The sequence below is a fragment of the Plectropomus leopardus genome, chromosome 14 (assembly GCF_026936395.1).
Source record: "Plectropomus leopardus strain MGB_pleo_1.0 chromosome 14, ASM2693639v1, whole genome shotgun sequence".
Taxonomy (NCBI): domain Eukaryota; kingdom Metazoa; phylum Chordata; class Actinopteri; order Perciformes; family Serranidae; genus Plectropomus; species Plectropomus leopardus.
The window spans coordinates 19,000,219-19,022,923 of NC_142189.1; the positions used below are offsets into that span (position 1 = coordinate 19,000,219).

Sequence of the window (22,705 nt, forward strand, 5' to 3'; positions counted from 1 at the left end):
GCAAACCCCCGAATTAGTTTCTTACCATTTGCTCTCTTCTTGGGATACTTGGAGCTCTTCGTTCTGCCTGAAGATGACATGCCGCTCTCACTCATGGAGTCGTGGGCGGAGGAAGCGCTGCCTGTGGCCTCACTGTCACGGATCATGCTTTCATACCCACTGCTGCCACCACTGTGGTAGAACAGAGCTGTGCGGCCCATGGCTGGAGGCAGCTCGCCGCTCAGAACACTGCTGTTGTCGCTGCCGTGGCCGCTGCTGTAGCGCTGAGGCCGCCTGGGTGCTGTAATTTTGCTGTACGGAGACGGCAGCATGGCTATGGGGGCTTTGTCATCGCTCACGTTCACCCCGCTGTCATTCCCACTGTCTGAATCTCCTGAACCTCTCATGTGTTTGCCTGATATGTTGCCTGTCGCCAGTTCGCTCACACGGCTGTTGGCGGCCCTCATGGCCTGCTTGGTGCCCATGATGGTTCCTCTCCCTGGCTTACTGCTAACAGCAGCAGCAGTACGTGGAGCTGATGTCCGTCCTGATGGCGGGAGGTTGGCGTTGGTATTTCTGGTCACAGGAGCGGCCAAAGATTTGGTGGAGGAGCTTAGGCCTTTGGAGTTGTTGACTGACAGTGAGCGTGCCTTACTACCATTGACTGCTCCTATTGTTCTGGGATTAACAGAAGCTTTTACCTGACCAGGTTTGCTAAGACTTCCTCCACTTGGGGATGATGGGCAGGTAGCTATCGGAGAGCTGGATGAATTAGGAATACCAAATCTAGGAATGGACTTGCTGGATTTGCCACTGCTGCTCCCCAGACTTGCCCCACTATTCTCCCTACTAAGCGCAGCTCTAGAACTCGATAAAGACAGGCTTTCACACCTTTCCAGGGACATTTGACTGCCGTAATGCTGTCCAGCCTCTCCCCTAGGCCCTCTGGCCTTCAGGCTGGAGGTAACTTTGGCTGTGTTGAGGCTGGAGGTTTTGAGACTGGTAGAGTCCACTCTGTGACGTACCTCGAGCTCATCCTCCGAGACAGCTGCCCTCCCTCCAGAGGCCCTTCCTGCTTCCCCATATGCTGACTTTAAGGCACTTTGGGGAAGCAGGATCTTAGTCTTGTGGTCAAGACTGGACTTCCTCACTGGAGGTGGGGGAGGTGAGGTGCAACCAGGTTTAGGGAGGTTGCTCACTTTCTGTGAGTTAGCCTTGTTGTTTTTCCCCAGGGAGGAGTATTTAAGGCTTGTGGTAGATGCGATAACATCTTGGCTTCCCTTGTAGTCTGAGGAGGAATGGATGACGGGCACTGTTCCCAGGGTGGTGGCACCTCGTCTCAGCTGAGGCATTTTGCTAGGTGGATTCTTATTGGCTGACTTCTCACAGCCGTCGACCACCCTCTGGGATGAGGTAGACCCCTGCACCTTGGGTGGGCGAGGTACACTGTTGCTGGATGTTTTGCTAGAGGGGATGCCACTGGGGGGATTTCGGAGAAACTTGCTGGTGCTGCTGGAGTCAGAAAACTGAGGCTCTGCATGGTTGTCAACACGCTGCCAAGGATCCCCCTGCTTTGCCTCTTGCCTTGGTGGCTCTCTACTGCTGCTGCTGCTACTGCTACTACTATGAGAGATGGATGAGGTAGGTTTTATCTTCCTGGGAAGGCTGGAGTGGACTATGGAGGGGCCCTGTGGGAGCTGGGAGGAGCTAAGTGAGTGAGCTTTAGATATTTTGGATGTGAATCTGAGGGAGCCTTTGGCTGATTCGGGAGATGGGGGGCACTTTGTTAAGGATAGTTTGCTTGAGGCGGCACTATCACTGTCTAGTTCGGAAAAACCAAATCCACTGTCATTTAACGAGTTCTTGGCATCTCTAGGAGAGGATACACAGTGGAACATATCCAAGGAGTCAAAGTAAAAGGCGGCCTCTGGTCCCATGTGTTTGGCCTGTGGAAGGAAGACGTCCGTGGAGTGAGCCCCTTCACTCTCCAAGGTGCAGACACTAACCTCACTCAGCCATGAGCTGATGGATGAACCCCTGCTGTCTATACACTCCATGGCTCCCTCCTGGAGGGGTGTCACAACTGCGATGTTCACCTCTGATCCTCCTACGGCGGACGTATAGGCGTCAAATTCATCATTGATGCTGCTGATGATGCTGACAGGTCGGGAACCAGAGGCCAAAGCCTGAAGGGAGCAGTCACTGTTAAAGCTGATAATGCTGGATGGCCGACCTTTATCTACAATACTGCCTATAGACAGCTCCTCCACCACAGTGAAAACTAGCTCATCCTCTCCATTCAGCTCAACAGGCTGCTGCAACGTGACGGTGGCTCTGAGGATGTCCCGATCCATACACCTTTCCCTCAAGGTAGAGCGCACCTGGCACACCTCAACCGGCGCTCTGACCAGAGGGGAGGTATATGGATCCCTCTTTTTCACAGCTTGGTGGCTCATTCCCACAGGAGGCATTCTGGTGCTGGATCTTTCCTCGTTGTCAGTATTTTCCTTGATGCAGTCTCTCTGCTGTGCAGGTGTTGGGGCTGGTTTGGGCAAAGCTTTCTTGTTGAAGTAGACCTTCTCCCTCACCACAGGCTCAGAATTAGGCCCTGAAGCAGGTGCGAGTTTGTTAGTGCTAACTCTGCTTTCTGAAGCCAATGCTTTCTCACCATCAGCGCTGGTTCTGCACACATTTTGAACACTGTCTGATGCTTTTTCTGCAGGAATGCATTGCATCTTGTCCAGTTTAGATTTAGTGTTGGGACTGTAGGACGGTTGTGTGGCAACAGATTTAGGGGATTGTTTGGGTGAAATACCCTCTTGGGTGTGAGAAATATTTGCTACAGTCTTTGGTGAAACAGAGCCTTGGCTCTCCTTAGATTTGTCAGTCTTGGGGCTTGCCTGGCCTCGCTTGCCCTCCCCAACAAATGCAGTGGGTTCTTCACTGCCGTCTATACACTCTAGCCTCTCCTGCAGCTCAGCAAATGTGTTGCATTTAAAGAATTGATCTCTGTCCAGCGGGCCCTCTTTTGCAGGCTTCTTCCTGTTCAGGGAAGGGATGATTGGAACAAAGGCAGGTGGGCCTTCATTGTCACTGAGCTCCCTGTCCGAGATTGCAGTTCCCCCAGGGCCCACGTAAATGACAGTGTCACAAGACTGTTCGCTACTGGAGGAGTAGTCTGGGTCACTGAGCATAGTGGGCAGGTCTGGGTCCAGAGCTACCGTCCGAGGGTGGAACGGCCGGAGGTGGGGTGGCCTGCGGATCCTCCCTTCCTCACAGGAACTTTCCCCTCCAGATGAACTGGATGCATACTGCAGAGCAGAGATAAAGCAGAAAACAATTTAGTCTTTACGGTTTTAAAAACGATCTCATTAAGTGATGACAGTAATGTAATTCTATCGTCTTTAAAATGAATGTAACAATCTCTCTTACAGAACCATTTCAATCCCTCTAATTCACAGTAGATTCAATTCTTAACAATTTCATGGTGAAATCAATCACAGGGCAAATATTAATTCCTATGACATTACCATTCGATATTTATCTAAAGGTTAAAAGTGCACATCAATAGTCACACAGAAATTAATGTCAATAATATAAATTGCTCAATGTGGACTGCATTATAATCACGCCTGGCTGGGACCAACACCAAATAAATACATGCTTGTCATTCCACCTAATTATCTGGAGCATATATTTCCCTAATCCGAGGGAATGCATTACACACTTCCTTGGGCAATGGTATTGATTACATGATTATGTGTTGAGGAGCTGAGAAAAACTAGCTCTGAGTTACCGCACTAATAATCTTTCATTTGCAAAAGCATTCACACATTCATTTGCTTAATAGCTCCAAAATTACAGGAGGAAGAAAGATTTAGGGACGTGAGTCGTGGCATGAAATATGATAAATGCAATCAAACTTGCACACGCACATTAGGACTGTAATTGCTCTAATGGCAACACTTAAATATAATGTTAAATAACAATTACTCTGCATTTATAAACAATAAGCGACATTAAAGGGAGCACAGTTATTGCTGGGAACATTATTTAGAAGTATTATAATTCAAGTAGCTAAATGCTTACGTTGTTAACTTGTAAAAATGTACCACTGGGTTTTCATACATTACTTATTTACTAGTTTATTACTGCATATGTTAAAGCTTATTTATCATTGTTAATCAGTGTACCTTAGTTTTCTTCTTCCTCATGCGGTGGATGCGGGATGCCAGCTGGATGGTGGTAAGTGAGTCAGCGTAGTTGGCAGGGGAATCGGAGATGTGGGCGATCATGGTGGTTCTGCAGTTGATGTTGCCAAGGGACTCCCTCAATAACATTGTCAGTTTGCTGTCCCTAAAGGGTGCATTTACGCTGTTATTAGCACAGCACAATCATATTTCAAAAGGACAATAAAGGTAGCTGACATGATTCCAGGAGGAGCCATTTTGAATCTCTGAGCTGACAAATACTCCTGTGACGAGTCATTAATCCTTACATACCTGAGTAACTTAAATATAATCCTCTGCAACGCCAGTGAAAGCTATTATATGAGGCTAACTAAACACACTCAATAAACAGTTACACACAGAACCTGCAAGACTGACGACACATGCAGCAACTTGCCTGAAACTATTACTTATAGATACAACTTCACAGGAGCTAAAACGCAGTAAAAGAAGACAGTAAAACTAATGGTGGTTTTCTTACCTGTATGGTACATGTTTTGCTCCATTTGCTAAAGCCATGATGACATTCCCCAGTGCGTTTAGAGAAAGACACAAGCCTCCCCCTCCGTCTCGACTTTTACTCAGGATCTTTTCACAGCTCCCCAAGTCGATGAGGTGCAGCCTGCTCCGTCCGCCTGACACTGTGCCAATAACAGAAAAAGAACCAGGTGAGCGCAGCGCAGACACTCCCTCTCTGAAGTCAGCTCCTCACGCACAGTGCCATGATGACAGGAGTGGCATAGCTCAGCCCACACTACGCCGGTGACTGTCAGAGCTGTCTGATTTATTTATGAGTAAGATTCTCACACTGGAGTGATTCAAATTGCAGCCCGGATGGTAAACTCCCACCAGATGTGTAATTCACGGTAACAAGGAGGCACATATACAGTCCCCTTCTGCTGATTTAAAATACAGCAAGAGGGAATTGGCTGTCATTGCTAAAATCACAGGGCTTCACATTGTTATGTGGGCGAGGGATGTAATTGCTACTGCAGCAGTAAAACATTAAACTCCTGTCAGAGAGGCTTCAAATCTTCATTCGCTCTTGACCAAAGCACATATACAAACAATTTTCCTTCTTGCAGGGGCCACAGCCAATTCATCTGTAAATGTCGCAAATAAGGGGCTGGGATAAAAAAAAAAAATATGATTATTCTTTTGATTGTCTATACAGTGTGAAAGAGAGGTCACATTTGAATAGTTGTTATTAGGGGAGAAAATGTTTAAATAAATTATACTGCAATTGCAGTTATTTTAAACACATATGCAAAAGTGCTGTGAAACTGAACAATAACCACATAGCACACTTAGCAGTTGTGTCGGTGCGCTGGAGCTATCGCAGAATTCCACACATCTCCCTCCGTAAGGCAAAATGATGGATGGTCACACAACACTTCATCCAGCTCGTTGTAAAATTGGCAAGTTTTTGAGTGTTAGGGCATTTTCACTAAAATAACCAACAAGTCCTGCATTGATGACACATTCCTTGTCGAGGATGCATCAGGACACGTTGGTGTTTTTCACTACAGAAAGATATGGTGTCAAATGTATCCCAGAGCACCTCAGCAGGCGGTTTAAGTGATTGGATCACAATGCATCTTTGTGGTTATTTACATTTGTATTTAGAACCACTTATGATCAGATAACCCAAGATGCATGTTATTACCAGGTGTAAACAGGCTCATAGATGTAAAAATCTTATGGCACTAACTTCCTCCCTTGCCGCTCTTCTCCATGCGGTATTGGTAAATGTGCAGAGTGAAAAGCATATGGGAGTTGCGTCGCTCCTCCTCATCCACGTTGGGTCTGCTGGTGCTGCGTGCAGCAATGGCCGCATCCAAGAAGAGGGCGGCTTTCTCAGCTGTTGGTGCACGTAGCTCACTCTGATTCTGAAGCTGTGGGGGGAGGAAGAGACAGAGAACGGGGTTAGGGAGAGCAACAGGGACCACATAGGGCTTGAGAAAGAGGACAGATGTGAAAAGGATACCAGAGAAAAGAGGGGAGCCAGTTAATTGGACCCCGGCACACATTTCTTGCCCATTAGATTGGGTCTCGGGGGCGATTAAAACAGCAGATATGCACACAGAGGGAGGGGGATTAGGAGAGGTAATGGTGGAGCAGGAGGCAGGGGCACTTTGCTCACCATAGATGTGATGATGGTGAGATACAGAAAGACAGGAGGCGAAAAGGAGGAAGGAGAAGATAGAGAGAAGGCGGGGGGCATCATGAAGGGAGCCCACACGTGGCTGTTGAGAGGAAGAGCAAGAAGGAGCTTCAAATAACGGCTCAGCCTTTGAAGTCAGAGTCCATGCAGATCCCCAAAAAACAACATCTGACAGCAACACCTGTGAGTACCTTCAAACCTACAGTCTTCCACCATCCCCCCAAAACGATTTCTATTGTGTTGCAGAGGACTAGCGCTTACACACGGGTAATAGATGCTGATGGATGCTGACAGGAGAGTCAATACAAAGGTAAGAAGAAAGCCATCAATACCACAGATGGGTTTGGTGGAAATATAAAGTGAGGATTTGAGAGGCGGGTAGGATAGAGCGAGGCGGGCTGGGAAACAGTAAGAGATAGAAAACACACTCACACACACACACACATACACACACACACACATGCACTCACAAAAAAGTCAAACATTTTTTGGAGAGGAAGAGGTTGAACATAGACAGATAGAGATCAATACTCAGGCAGACTAAGACTGTATAACCCACAGAGAGAATGAAAGGATCAGCGAACAAAGAAAGAGTCTCACCTGAGTGCCACAGATGGGATCTTCTCTCAGGTGGATTCCAGGGGACTGGCCCTCCTGCAGGCTGCCTGTGGACACCTCAGACAGCAAGTCCTTCAGCTCCTCGTCTTTTCCGAAGATTTCTACCGCAGACACTCGGACAGAGAAGCGCGTGCCCGTCTTTTCCTTGCGCTCATTGATGAGCTTGAAGAGCCAGGAAATGGCACAGGGCACAATGCCGAGGCTCTGAGTGGAGCTGTCCTTGCCAATCATGGTGTATGTCTTGCCTGGGGATGTGTGAAAAAGAGAGAGGGGGATGGAAATGGAAATATTGCCTTGTGTCTGAAAGCTGGCTACATTCACTATATGTTCAAAATTACTTTTTTCATCGAACTGTCTGGAACATTGGGAAACGAATAGACACTTACATTGGATATTTTCCGACGGTTATTGTGTTTAGAAAAAATTAATAACAGCTGATGTGGTGCTTTGAAAGTAATATCCAGTACGCGCAAAATAAAAAGAAAGCTAATCCAATGACCCATTTGAGAAGCAGTAATTCTGCTGAGAATTATACCTGGTGGAAACCGCAGCGAAAGGAGAGCAAGCCCTTCAGCCTAAGAGCACAGCCCAGGCCAATTACTAAGATTTTAATTACAGACTGAGCCCTGAAGCTTGGATGCAGCACTTTAAACCCCCCAATACTCACCACCCATTCCTTTCCTCCAATCTCCCATTCCTTGACTCACCCGAGTGCACCGCTAAGCCAATTGTGGACATCAAGTGCAGCTAACAAAGAGCAATGAGAGTTTTCTTTGGCTAACAAAGGCTCTTGTCTAATCTCTCGCCAGTGGAGAAGCTTACCGAGCTTGACTTGGCCGAAGCAGAAGATGCAGCCGTCTGCACCGTTCACCACAGACTGGATGACCTCAGCTACTGTCCCCGAGCACACCTCAGCCTGTAAAAGAAACACACACACATTTACAATTCAGCCACATTCAAGAAATACCATCAAACAGGCATACTGAGAACAATGAATCTGAAACGATATCCTATAAAACTAAATAGTTATTTGGCGTTGGTTGCACCCAAGTCACATTAATGGCTTCAGTATTTTTCATCGCTCAGCAGTGTACGCGTTTATGTGTTTGTGTGTGCTGCAACGTGTGGCTCATTTTTGCAATCTGTTTCAGCATGGGTCCTCTGGGGCGAGGCTTCTGCAGCGGAGGCCCCTTCCCCATACATCACACTGCAAACAAGGCCTCTAACAGCAGAACAGCTTGCTGTTACTGTTAGCCACCAGCAGTGCTGTCCCAGCGGCACAATCTAGCAGCTTGGCCTCGGCTCTGCGGCAGCAACATTTAGGCTTTAGCTATCAGCAGCTTACTTAGGAAAATACTTGCTCCAAGTAGGTGGTATGATAGAAGATATAGAGATATAATACTCTCTCATCTGCTCTCTTTGCTATTTAGAGATTACTGCACCAGGGGGAAAGCATTAAATTCTTGACCTCAGATTTCTTGCAAGTGACATAGATGCAATCATTCCATTAAAAGTCTATAGTGTTTGTTTTAAGCTGTGGAGAGAGAAACACTGCTCTGCTCCCAAGCCAGCATATAGTAAACATGTATCTGACCTTTGTCTTTGATCTCCGTGGGTATGCCTGCTGTGGGCTGCAGAGGGCTAAGGTTAGATATAGCTGTTCTATGAAAGGAGAGGTTAGATATAACCCGAGCGGATTCAAATCATTCCCCAGAGGGCTTAAAAGGCCCAGCTGTTAGGCCCACACTGGTAAGAATGCCCTCTGACCCAAGACATGCATTTTTCCTCTAAGCCCCTGACCACACCCTGCCAGCATGAAGACATCCCTTTGCCCTTGAGAGGCTGAATTCCCACATGACTCCTTAAAAAAACCCACATGCAAGAACATGCATAGCACACATCTTACTTGTGAGGCATCCTGGGTAAAAACAGCATCGAAGGCGAATATCTTTGGGACGGCCACAGTGGCAGATCTCCTGTGTCCTGAACTGGAGTGTGGGCTGGACGCGGGATCATAGAGGGTCAGCTGCTTCTTCCTGCTGTCCACTTTCAAGAAGGACTGAGACTCTGAGGAGTCGGCAGTCTCCAGAGATGGACAGATACGCATCATCACTTTCACCTAAAACCACAGAGAGAGATAAGCAAAAAAAAGAAAAAAGGGTGGATTAGAAAGTGAGGGAGCATGAAACATGAAAAATGTGCAGACAGGCTGAGCAGAGAGACGTAAGAATGCATTTTTCACGTTCAGCACGAGGAAGCAAAAAAATTAAAGCTTAACATCTTTTACTGAGACTAGCAGAGCAAAGAAATGTACGGTAGGCATTCTGAATAAAGGTTATAGGTATCCAAACCAAGAGTGCGGCTCAACGTTGCATTAACATCACATCCACTATGTCAGAGTTGATGGACATTGACGGTTGCCATGGAAACACTCAGTCTCACATTGACTGGTGAGCCTGATGGGTCAACCCATTGCCTAATGGTGTCAGTGAAAGGCAGTAAGGTGCGTATTGAAAGTCACAGCAGAAAATGGTGGAAATTAATGTGTGTGAAGCGCCATGCTGGGGGATTATCCCTGCAGCGGGGTTGTTTTTCTGGACCAGGAGCAGCTCCGCAGCATGGGAGTGCAGGAGCATATGGCCCCCCTCCTATCCCACCTACACACTCTTCCTCCTTCTCCTCTCTCTCCTCTCCTATGTTGCCTGGAAAATGGCAGCTCCACATTATGAAGCTGGAAACCCGCCCTGATGCATTCTGGGACTTGACATTCATAGAGTGAGCTTTACAGTCTTAACACATTCCACAGGTCAGGGTGCCGCTCATCATGCCCGCATGGCACGCTAAATAAGATAGCAGCTTATATCTAAAGGTGTTTATTCTGCACTGCTCTGACAAGCCCATTCAAGTCTAAAGTCCGTTAATCAGGAGTGAAGTGAAGAAGTATACTGGCACCCAGAGCTGTAGTCAAGACCACCTTAACTGAGCCCAAGCCAAGTCCAAGACCATGTCCAGTCGAATCTAAGTCAAGATAGAGTCCAAAGGCAGTCGAAAGCAACTCAAGACTCCTCAAGACTTTAACGGGCAATAGAGATGTTTAATTCGTACCTTCCCGATACCAGTGCCGACACCCGAGGCTGCGTGTCTATACCAAATACCAATCCAATACCACTGCATTAAAATAGAAAGCATGTGATGTCAATGTCAAAGCCAGGCTTTAGCGTTTTTATTAGATGCACTGGGCCTTCAAATATCTCTAATGTAAATCCATCTGCAGCAATACTTGATGCTAACAGCAACTCAGGTGCAGGTGGTGGGGGGGGTGTATGGGACTAAAAAAACTGTACTTTTAGCTTTCAGGTTGTGCACAGATTGAAACTAAAAGTCAGTATTGTTTCAACATCATGTTAATGGTTGTCGTGCATCAACATCACAAGTGCTGCATTTTCATCACGTTGCGTACTTATTTTAACCCAAAACATGACTTCATTACTAAAGCAAGCCAAGCTGTTTTGTTGCCTAAACTGAAACTCAACTGCAACCGTTCACAACATTAACCATAACCACCAATCTGTTTCAGCTGTGTGACCTGCACATTGCTACGAGATGCAGAGGTGCATGATAATTCATCGTTATTTGATTATTATTTGATGTGGGATGACGATCTTTTGCAGCCATGAGACCAATACTACAATAAGTGTAGGATTTTTAAAAAGAGGTCTTGGGACAGGGCTCAAACACTAAAGCCATAGCGGCAGCTCTTGCAAACAATAGCAAAGAAATTTCCCCATGTCCTGCCTCTACCACCCTGTGTAGAAGTACTACGTGTGACTTGTGCGGGTGTGGTCGCACTTGTGCATGTCAGGCTATTTGACACCCTCCTTTACAATCACCTCCTATTGTAATTCTGACAACTGTACATTGCCTCGCAATCTGTTTGTCAAAAATACACTTCTACTGCATCTCCACAGGGGCTTTGGAAATATATGTGATTGACAGGAGATATAAATGACTCTTGGGATATGTTTAGCAGTCTTTTGAGTCCCTGCCAGCTCCCTGAGTGTTTAATGTTACGCACGCCTATAGCATTATATCAATGGAGCAGGTTCTATATCGTACTGTAGGGAACTCAATCCTGAGCCATTTCAAAGCTCCTCGAAAAAGTACCTCTGATGCCTCTCAGGCACTGAAATAAAAACCTTAAAATATAGCTAACTCCCTTCCGTTTTTGACAGAGGACTGTTTCACTCAGCATGGGAGTCCACTGTCTTCACGCCTACACAAAAGGCCCATTCTTCCCACGACTAATATATAAATATTGCTTCAAACCAAGGCTCCAGCACTCTAAAACAGCATCACTGGAAATCCCTTTCTTTCAGTGAGTGAATTCATCGTGCATTCTGCAGGCCAAGTGCAAACTCTCTTTGTACTCCGCAGGGGGCTGTTATCATGACTGACGTGTGCATATGTTGAGTAAATTACATTTGCTATGACATTTAAACTGGGCTTCCACATATGACTGCTGAGTCTCCGTCTACCAGACGGAGGCTAGCAGGCGAGCTAATGTCTCAGTTTTATTTATGTTGGCAGAGATCAGATACTGGAGGCCACAGAGGATTGGCTACAGTATTTTCACACCTCGGACTCTGTGCTAATGGCCCTGTTTCCCTGTCCCTTGATCCCTCACAAAATCCATTAGTGAGGCTTGGCATTCCTCCATCCACTCAACTGTCTATGCCTGAAAGAACTGTGTCTAGGTCAAAAGTGGAAAAGTGGAAGTGACCCACATTTGGTTGATGGAAACAAGACATTTACCCAAGTCTCAGGTTAAACTGAAAACGGACGAAGGCAAAATCAAAACCATGTAGGCTACTGGAAATGTTACTGAACTGGGAGAGACAGGGACAAAGAATCAAGGAAGCACATTTATGTATTTGTTTTATCATATAAGAAAAGCTAAAAGTCTAGCCTGATAGGCTTGGAGCAGTGTCATGAATCTTGATTTCCCCTTTAAAGCCAGCCTGTTTTGCTGCACAGATGTACAGTATACCTCAGGTGTGGGCTGGAGGGGGCTTGTTAATAACACAGGTTTTTTATGAAGTCTGCGTGTCAATGGGAGATTTACAATATGTGGCAAACTCTCAACCGTCTGGCTACCTGGCAACAGAAGCGAGCACTTCCTATCCAGGTGGGATCTAATCTTGTTAGGGGACTTCTTCTGCTTTAGAAATACAGGACGCCAGCTCAGACAAACAATACCCAATAAACCACAAAGGAAGAGCGATGTGTTTGTACAGCTTTGTTTAATGACTGTCCTATTGCTGCCAGCCTGACTTTCATCATCGCACACTGCACCTAAAATGGAATTAGAAATCCTGCTGTGAAACGTGACTGCAGATTTGTGGATTATAGTTTTCGCTGTCGTTCTGTATTCAGACTTAGGAATTCTGGTCTCACAAACTGCATGAATTCATGACATTCCAGGAAGCTTATCTCATCTGCGTGGACTGGACCAGACGCTGCCTGTGGACCAGTGTGTCGCCTCCCTGCATTCTCCCCTTCAAACAGGGGTCTGTGTGTGTGTGTGTGTGTGTGTGTGTGTGTTTGTGTTTTTGTGTGGTTGTGTAGAAGGGGTTCTGGGGGTATTGGTATGAGCATACTGATGGTTTGTTCTCACCTTTCCCATCCCTGGGTTCTCCTTTACTTTGGACACAGCTCGGAGCAGGCATGGCGGGGCAGGGGGCGGCGACACCTGCAGGATGCCGCTGAAGTTGGTGGGGTAAATGGAGGGCTCCTGTGGGTGGAGCAGTGAGGGCTGGTGCTTCTTCCGCTTGGAGGATAGGTTCAGCTTCTGAGCTGCCCTGCAAAGAGAGAAAAGAAGGTTGAAGCTAAACTTAGAAAAAATCCTATTCCATGAAGTTCATATATAAGCAAATCTTTTTTTTTCGCTCAGGTGATGTTTTCTCCCAGCGTGGGACTCAGCCAAGAGCTTTTATAGGAGTGTGCTGCAAAGCCTTTAGAAATCCCACGCTGAAACTGAAACATAAAGGTCAACAAGCTCCTTTTAGTTCCCCTAAAGAAAACAAAGTCAGCAGGAGAGCAATACAGTGCAACCACTCCCCACCATTCCCCACTCTAAAACTGCTTTTCTTCCAACTCCCACCTCAAACTCCCCTACCAAGAAACATAATTCCTCAGCCCTACTCTTCAACAAGAGCATGTAGAGTGCTCTTATACCTTGATTTCTTGCAACAGAAGCCACGAATCTATAAGATAAATGATTACCATGCAAGGCTCTTCGCTTGTCAGGGACCAAATATAGTCTGTCACAACAGGAAGGTGCAGTAAATGCCTGCATTTATCTTGATCAAACACAAAACAATTGTCATAGACACGACAGGCGAGGAATACTGAAACACTGCCCTCTGGGATTCAGCCATGTCTATCTCTGTTACTAAAGCTAAGCAGTAATGACAGTGTATGTTCACCCATCATTTAAGTCAAAGCTGGAGCCATGGAAGGATTGCTGAAGGGGTCTACTCGGCACAAACACAGGGGCCCAAAGTGTAAGGGAGACCCTCACCTGACAATTGTCTCTCAAATTAACATGTACTGACCTGGAAGGGATTCAAAATGACCTAGAGAGATGCAAAAGAACTATAGAGACATAAATTGAGCACAAAAAGAGGCAAAACAAACACAAACAGACACAAAATGACCACAAAAAGACATAAAACAACCACAAGAAGATACAAAAGAACTATAAAGGGACACAAAACAATTACACAAAGACACAAAACAAACGTAAGAAGACACAAAACGACTACAAAGTAACACAAAACAACCCCAAAAATACTCAAAACAACCATAAGGAGACACAAAGTAGTTATAAACTGACATAAACAACGACACAAAGACACAAAACAACCACAAGGAAGGACAAAATCACAAAATCACAAAAATACGTAAAATAACTACAAAACGACACAAAACGAGCGCGAAGAGACACAAAATGACTACAATGTGACACACATAAAAAATGAATAAAAATGAAAAATGAGAAAAGATTACCAAAAAAAGACATAAAAATACCTCAAACAGACACAACATTTCTTTGAAGAAATAGGAAACCACAGAGGATGCATTATGATTACAAAGAGATGCAAAACAATGACAAAAAAATAGGCTAAGCAACTCTGTTTATATGTCTTGCTCCTTTGTAGGTGGGGAAATTTTTAGCATATCTGTGCCCAGGGGCCCACTGTGTAAGAACCAGCCCCTGGCTGGAGTGTTTATAATTTGTAGGGAGTTTTGATCATTTATACTAAACTCGCCTGCACTTATAGTGGAGAGGTAGGTAGATAAATGCAACTCTCTCCTCTGCTTTATTAGATGAATGAGCAGTTATGCTGTGCTGGTATCTCACAGAACTCTGCTGTAACTGAATCCAGCTTTCTGACAGCCCGCTAATTAAAATCCACTGTCATCCTGGCCTCTTGTCTCCCAGAGTCAGTGCTGAGGAGACATGCATTGGTCACAGGGCCAAGTGAGTAGGGCACGTGTGCTCCTTTCTGTCCAAACTCCTCCAACTCAAAGGACAGCAGCAAAATCTCTGCAAGGCCTGCAGGGAATCTGGCCAGACTTAGATTGGTTCCAGGTATGGCATTGCCCCTGGATCAGCTAACAACCTGCTCCTCAGCTGGAAATTCAAGGTCAGGGAGGAAAGTAATACTCTGAGGAAATTCAAATGCACTCAAACGGTTTTCACTTAAGCAGTCAAATTTCAGAGCAATGCGGGGAGGACAAAGAGGCGCTTGTCAACACGGAGGAAAAGAGTGGCACAGGGAATAAAAGAAAAGTGGAGATTCAAGATGAGAAATCTGCAGAGCAAGGGGTTTTAGGAGACGTGAAAGAAGCAGAGCATGTGAAAGAGCAAAAAAGGGAAGAACCAAGTGTGTCCTAGTGAGCAGCAGTTTCTTAATAGGCCAGCCTGAGCTCATTAGTCCTGCTCTGAGCTCCTCCGGACAGGACTGGGTGGGCTGCTGCCAAAAACACAACCCCCCTCTCCTTCCGTACACTTTCCCTACGTCCCGGAGTGACAACCGGCCCCCCTCTTCTCCTCAATACTCCCCTCTCCACTGTACACCCCCTGCAGCTACAGCCCAAGAGCACAATCAGGGAACACACTGCCGGCTGATGGAATAATTATTGCATCCAAGAAGGCTACAGGAGAAGGGCTCTCCCCAGGGAGCTGCCTATGTGTGATAGCATGTGAGACGGATCGTGTGACTGAAAAAAATGAGATGGAATAGATGAATGTGAGATGGAGAGAAAGAAAGAGGAAACTACACTGGAGCACACGTGGTTGTGTGCGACCACATATGTGTGTGTGTGTGTGTGTGTGTGTGTGTGTGTGTGTGTGTGTGTGTGTGTGTGTGTGTGTGTGTGTGTGTGTGTGTGTGTGCAGGCTGGCGAGTGTGTATGCGCATTTATGAGACGTATCCGCAGCACATTCATTGAAGACAAATGTCCCTCTGTTTCGCTCTCACCTCATTCTGTCTCTTTCCTCTTTCAGCAAAAAGATAAATCAAGCATCTGGAGTTGCCAGGAAAGAAAAAAAGGCTCTGATTTATAATTGTCTTGAAGAGTGAAGAGTGCTCACAACCTGAAGCTGAGCTCGTAACCTTGAGGTTTAATTCACGCTGCACAATGATGCTCGGTGCACGTGTGTGCTTCAATGGAAGGTGAGAAAAAAGGATGATATTGCTGTTTTTTTCCACCACAACCACACAGGGAAATTAATTGCTTGTCACTTTCTTTCCCTACCTCTCCCTCCCTCCTTCTCTCACTCTCTCTCACTGCCCAACTATATGATCAGTCAATAGAAAAAAGGCGGTGAGGAGAGGCTTAGATTTCTTCGCCCACAACAGCTTGTCCACCTGTTCACTCCCAATCTCCATGCTAATGAAGCTGTTTCCCTACACAACTTGGTCTAAAACGTCAGTTTGTATAAAATACACGCTCACTGTATATGCTCTCTTGAGTGCTATACAAACTGAACCACAGGTTTGTTTCAGCATGCACCAGTGAAGAAAACGCTGCATTGGTGTACTTACAGCTCTTTCCAATCCATTATCTGGTTTATGCTTATAGTCAAAAAACACACAACTGATAGAGTTCAACTTTGTCCATGTCTGTGTTGTCACTGTTCTCCATTACTTGCACATTCGATACGCCGGCACAGTCGCCGCGAACACAGCGAGGCGGGGCTGCTCACTAGTTGGGGGCACGGGGGTCCTCTTTGCTCCGATCGCAATCATCGAGGTTCCACTTGATTTCACAGCGGTTTGTAAGAAGCTGGGGGGGCGGAGGGAGAACCAAGAGGAGGAGGAGGAGGCGTGGGCGTTATAGTAACTAAACAGAACAAGCGCCAGGTGGGGCAGGGTGGAGGTGGGCAGACAGGATAACTACCCCGCAGGAGGTTCACAGCGAGGGGTGCAGGTAGTCCAGAGAGCTTCGTGGGAGGAGGTGAGGAGGAGGTCAGGATGAGAAGGCGCACCTCTGTTCAGACGCCACTGAAGCAACTCCTTCCATGCCTCTTTGCCAGAAATAAAAAGTTCACTGTCAGTTCAGAGATGCAAAAACACAGCAACAGCTTGCTCTCCAACTCAGTTTTCCAATACTGCATTCATCCCACAGGCTGCACGGTTGTCTCTCATTTGGTAAATCCACTGTGGTGTGTCTGCTGTGAGTGGCTGCAGGTCCTGATGCCCAGGTCCTTCCCAGAGTCTGCGCTGCTTACAGGCAGGAGGAGGGGCAGAGAATCAGCACGCTTGGCTGGGCTGGAAGATTTCCTCGGGTGGCTGAGAATGAGGAGAATTCCTACTCCTGTTCCGCCTCTCGGTCCTTCTCCTGCTATCGGAGAAATGCTGGCAGCTGTCCTGCCGTGTCTCTCTCTCTCTCATTCCCTCTCTCTCTCACACACACACTCCCTCCTCTCTCCCTGCCGCCCTCCTCTCCCTCTCTCTCTCTTTCTTTCCTCGGCCCAGCCCCTTTTCCCTCTGACTGCCAGACGAGGTGTCAGCGCTCGATTGCTGGCTGCTCGCGGCGCAATTTGCGAGTATTCTCTTTCTCTCTCAACCCACACACACACACACACTGTCTCACACAAACCCCAGCACACACACACACACACATGCATGCCCCCCACCACACGTCACATGAATACTTAATGCATACAGGAGCCTTCTCTTCTTTTAGGGTCCCACACTTCAAACAGATTTGGTTAGTATGCCTACAGTGCATGCATGCATGAGCACGAGTGTGTATGTGCGGCTACTGAGTGTACACTTTGTTTTGCTTTTGTTGAAGGATGTAATTAGCCAGATGAATGAAAGCGTTATTAATCATAAGGACTGACACACTGATAAGGAGGGATATACTTAAGAGCAGAAAGATGGATCGCCTGAGTGAGCGATGCTGGGACTCAATTGGAAAGCTGAGAGAGATTTAGAAAAAAGAGGGGGAGTGAGAGAGATAGAGAGAGAGAGAGAGAGAGAGAGAGAGGAGGACAAACAATGAACAGATGACACCTTAGAAAGGCAGATTTATGCCGGCCAGTGAGACAGAGTGCAGCCAGTCAATGGTCAAGGGTAAAAAGGGGAATGAAAGCGCGTGAGTGGGCGAGCGGCGGGGTGAGAGTACCCTGTATTCCCTGGGCTGCCAATTTACCAGTAAGCCCTCTCAGCCCCCCAACCAGCCAGCCTTGTTTGAAAGGCTGCTGCTTTGGCTGCAGAGTGCCTACTACAACATATCGGCAGACAGAGTGGGTGTGAGACTTGCCAGATGAAAGTACATTCAACACAAACCCACACCGAGCTCTCTCTCGCTGCCTCTCCCCTTCTGACACAGTGCCCCTTCAATGAACTCTGCCGGATTAAATTTTGGAGGCAAAAAGAGCAGAAAACCCACCACTGCCTACCTATTTGGAGAGCACAGTATACCGTGGTAATGAAGCCGTTTGATGTATCACATAACCTTTATTTTCCTCCTTGCCACAGCACGCCTACCTCTGCTTTTCGGGAGTGTGTCCGAATTGTTCACCTGAGGTGGGCTTGTTTTAAAGAGCAAGAGCCTTCTCCTGAAGCTTTGCTACTTTTACACTGAATCTCTTTGAACCATGACTGGCAACAGTCAATAAATAAAAGACAAAACTAATGTGGGCACCCTGACAGTGTGACCAGTCATTACAGTCATGCTCATTGCTAGAGTTGGGTTGATTGCCAGTCCCGTTCGGTCTGGTGTACAAACATAAACGGGTTTGATTCATGCAAATCGGCTGAAGTGGCATTATGACACATTCTGGCAATTTTAAAAGAAGCCTAAGTCACCGCTAAATCCAACTCAAATTGCATTAGTAATAAGCAATATGACAGGGGGATTAATATAATACCATGTTTAAAAATCTACTAATGGAGCAACTAGTGTTCTTTGGTGGTGTGTCATTTACTGATCAAATTTCAGCAGAGGGCGGAGAGCGGCACACGCTGTTTGTCTACTTTTTGGAGTGATGAGAGGGGATATGGGGTTATTGTCTTTAAAAGACTAAAATCATGTCTGTAAAAATATCTTGTCTGCAAATATCACAATATAAGACATGTTTTTTTCACTTTAAAAGTAATGTTAAAAAAGTAGAAAGATGGTGAGTCGGCTACTCCCCCATCTTTCAAGTATTTACATCTCCAGTCTGATCTCTAGTGCACAGGTGATAGTTGCATGGTTTGTTTACATGGAGTAACAAACATGCTAATTTTTAGGATTCAGTGTGGACAGAGAGCTCAGGTGTTACGCGATGCTACCTGATAATTAGACACTCACTTTCTGTTGGGACACGGTGTCATTATGTTCCACTGAGGAGTGGCTACTGAGTCAAGTGGGACACCTGGTAAAATTCGGTAAACCGGTCCAGTCTGGTGTTTAGCTTTATATCAAACCAGTTTGAAAATTTTCACACCGGCCCAGCCCTACAGCATGCTTGCCTCCCTGACAGCGCAACCAGTCATTATTCTCATGCTCGTTGCTGCTACCCTTAGATTTCAAGTGTTATACATCAAAATGACGTAATGTTATGGAACAGCCACAGTTGGAAACGTCCTGATAGCCTCTCTGCTCCATCAATGTCTCCTTATGAACAGACCTCAGGGACAGATAATGATTGTTATATATATAAATGAGCCAAAGCAAGACAGATGTAAAATCAAGCGTCGTTTGGAATAAAAAGGTCTCTTGGTGCCTTTGTTCTGAGAAAGGACATCTAGATTTTGTCCTTACCTATAAAGAGCAGTGACAGTGAGTGAGGAGGAGAGAAGGTCAATGACTGGAGAACACAGAGAGTGGGGTGAGCTGCGACTGCCCGCTGCTTTCAGAGCTTCAGTTTGGCTTGTCGTCAATAATGGCTCCAGCCCTCTTTTCAAGCTTTGTCAAATTAACAAGAGAAATTCCTCTGCCCCTGAGAATCATTATCTGGTGCATCCATTAGCTTGTTTGTGCACATTTGTCCCTGTTCTTCAGGCCAGCTATACACCTCTCTAGGTAGCCCCCTTTCTGTGGCTGATTACCATGTTTGCCACGTTTACTATCGTTGACATTTCCTCTTTGTGATTCTCCTTTTTTCCTTCTGCAGACAAGATAAAGCTGCTCTGGCCATTCATGCAGGGATCAGATCAGTAGGTCTGATATCAGACTGCTTTACCCCCCCTACAGTGAGCCTGCCTCACACTGCTGCTGATTAGCAGGAAGGCATAGCTCCTCATGAATGGAGATGGGAATACTGGGCTCCAGCCAGCCTCAACATCATGCAATGATAATGACTACAGCACAATGAGTCAGGCTGGCTCACTGCTGGAGACTCTCAGAATTTATTCTGGACTCAGTAGTGAAGGCATTTGTGAGATTTTTACAGAGGATGTAGGTACACAAAGCCATCTTAACTAGCCACCAACATCATAAAACATTGGTTGATTTAAGGCTATGACATCAGGTGACAAGAATTCAATGACAGTATTTAGAAGACTGATGACAGATGATGTTACTTTATTATTATTTGTCAGTCTACATAATTTATCAGGAAACTGGCAGCTGAAATGCATTTTTCATGAATCAAGCAATCAGTTAATCAATCAGTTATATGTGGCATCGAATTAAACAAGGTACCACTCCAGTGAAATATGATCCCATCAGCTCCTCTAACTTGTACGCTGTAATTAAGTCTTTTTTTGCTTCGTTTCTGGTTGTGGAATGATTTAACTGTCCACATATCCTGACTTCAACAAGACGGCTGTATGGTCGCTCCTCCTGAACATGGGCAAAGATCTGACTCTGCAGCCCACTATAAAAGGCATGTAGTAGTGATCCACGGCAGGAAGAGGACAGCACCTCACATTCAGACTGCTAGCTGCTACATCTGGCTAGCAGTCGACAGAAGAAGAGCTAACAAAATGGTAAGCTGATTTCCACATCCCAGTGAGTTACCCACAGCCACATGCCACCAGCATCGAAAGTCAGCCACAAAAAAGCACCACCAAGACTTCCAAAACATACATCAGAGCCTAAATTTAGCAGAAATTTAGTGGAGCTAAGAGAGAGGCAACTGGGGACGTCCATGCCTGCATACACAGCACACACAACAAGGTGGTAGCACAGCACAGAGTCAGCCATGAATGATGCCTCTGGAGCAGTTTGGGGGTTTGGCACCTTGCTTAAGGACACCTTGGCAGTGCCAAGGAGGTGAACTGGCACCTCTCCAGCAGCCAGTCCATACACCATACTTGGTCCCTATGGAGGCTTGAACCAGCAGTCCCCCCCTCAGTTCCCAAGTCAAGCTCCCACAGACTGAGCTACGACCAACTTCCATTGATATTTTGTTGGTTTTAAGTTGTTTCTGAGTAACCAAAATCCAGCATATTCCACTCCTCATGCCAACATCATCTGGACGTATAACATTAAGTCATGAAGTATTGGCAGAGATTGACTTATATTTGGTTAATTAATCAGCATTGATAGGGTGTTTTACAAATTATCATTATAGGCAGAGCTTGACTCCGATAGTGGCCAATGGCTGCGCAGCCTCCATTCGTTAGATGGGGATGCAACTTACCGACTGTAGCTGAAGAAGGGAGGGTTGAGAGAAAAAAAGCTGATCAGTGGGTACAGCTCCAAAGAAAGCAGGTCCCTTCTGCTGTGTGACTGTATCTAAGTGTCCTGTTCTTCATTTTAACATGTTAAATACACATTTAAAATTATTGTTTTTGCCTGGAGCACAACAGCTGGTTCAGCACTGTATAACTACTACAATGAAAGTCCTTGAATGTGCATGCTGCTGCTTCCTGTTACAAATTAAAAGCCCTCATTTCAAAATAAAAGCCCTTTCGTGTTTCATACACAGTGCAGTCATATACTAGGTTTTGACCTAGTTTTGTTTTTTATTAAGAAAGTATTTTGAATATTTTGAAAATATCAATTTACTCCACTGTAAAGTATCAAACTTGATTTCTGAGTTACAAAATACACAGAAGTAATTCAAATATTCATTTCAAATTAAAAAAAACAGCAATCAGCTTTTTCCTGTCACAATCTATTGTTATTAAATCAGTCTTTGAAAATCCAGTACCTGTCGAGCTCTTATAGAGACAGAGACCCAATATCTCCAAAGTGACAATGTTTACATTCACACAATGTGAAATTCTAACATTGTTAGACATTTTAGATGCCATTAACCCCATTTTCATTCTGACCAAAATAACATCTGTCAAACTTAAAGAGTCCAGCATCTTTCGGCAGCATAGTGACTTCCAGTGGCAGTTACAGAGATGTTGTTGGGGACACTGCCAAGCCTAAAAATGCCATATCAGCAGATGGACATAATTGATTGGGCCGGATGTGTGTTGGTCTATCACGTAAGGTGCCCTGTTTTTGAGTCATAAGATAATCAATAGGAAACCTCCCCAGAGCTAAAATCAGTACACACTGTCTTATTGATGGGCTGCCCTTGACACGATCAAACAGCCCAGTGCCCCAAAGGTGTGGAGGGATAAAATAAATCCACCACCTCAGCTGTGAGAGAAACACAGACTTCAGTTCAGTTAAAGCACCAGACTAATGTTCAGCCTCCACAGTCCAGACAGACATTGCTCGCATGATTTGCCAAATTTGATTTGGATTAAAACAAATCTGCATCTCTCTGCTGGCCTCTATGGCCACAGTTCCAGGTCAACCGCAGCCTGACCCAGCCGCCACTAAGCTTCAGTGGTGATTAAGCGACCATGACATCAGCCGGCGAACACACACACAGATTCATGTGGCGCACAGAGAAGGGGAGATGATGTCATACTCTGCCAACCAGCCCTGGCAGCAAATAGGCCCACCCAGACAAGATTTACTAGCGAGGTCAGGATGTCGATCATTAAGTATGAGACCAATGCTTCCTCGCCATAAAACGTTTTTTTCTTAGAGTCAACCATTGTGGCTGTATCTAAATGGGTCAGTAAGACAGTCTGCTGTGTGTGTCAGCGTCCCACAGATTTATGTCCATTCATGTATAAATATATGCATTACCCAAACGCTAAAAGCTCAGGAGGTCACACAGGGTGGGCTCTTAAAATAACCAAAGAAATATGTGGATTCGGGTTACCTGAGACGCAGCATTAGGCACATGGGGACA

The 22,705-nt window shown here is 45.9% G+C and overlaps 1 protein-coding gene across 4 annotated transcripts in view; it reads right to left on the reverse strand.

Annotated features, from left to right (window-relative positions):
- Positions 1–22,705, reverse strand: part of kif26ab (kinesin family member 26Ab) — an 88,853-nt gene that overhangs the window by 5,388 nt on the left and 60,760 nt on the right. For 3 of the 4 annotated variants that reach the window (XM_088087342.1, XM_042500467.2, XM_088087343.1), the window contains 8 exons: positions 12,665–12,848; positions 8,897–9,109; positions 7,813–7,906; positions 6,973–7,235; positions 5,920–6,103; positions 4,690–4,849; positions 4,173–4,335; positions 26–3,290 (listed from right to left, as the gene is read on the reverse strand). In XM_088087342.1, coding sequence (XP_087943468.1) covers positions 26–3,290; positions 4,173–4,335; positions 4,690–4,849; positions 5,920–6,103; positions 6,973–7,235; positions 7,813–7,906; positions 8,897–9,109; positions 12,665–12,848 — 4,526 coding nt within the window. Of the gene's footprint in view, positions 1–25; positions 3,291–4,172; positions 4,336–4,689; positions 4,850–5,919; positions 6,104–6,972; positions 7,236–7,812; positions 7,907–8,896; positions 9,110–12,664; positions 12,849–16,103; positions 16,966–22,705 lie in introns of those variants that run through there. The other variant, XM_088087344.1, reaches the window with a different exon arrangement.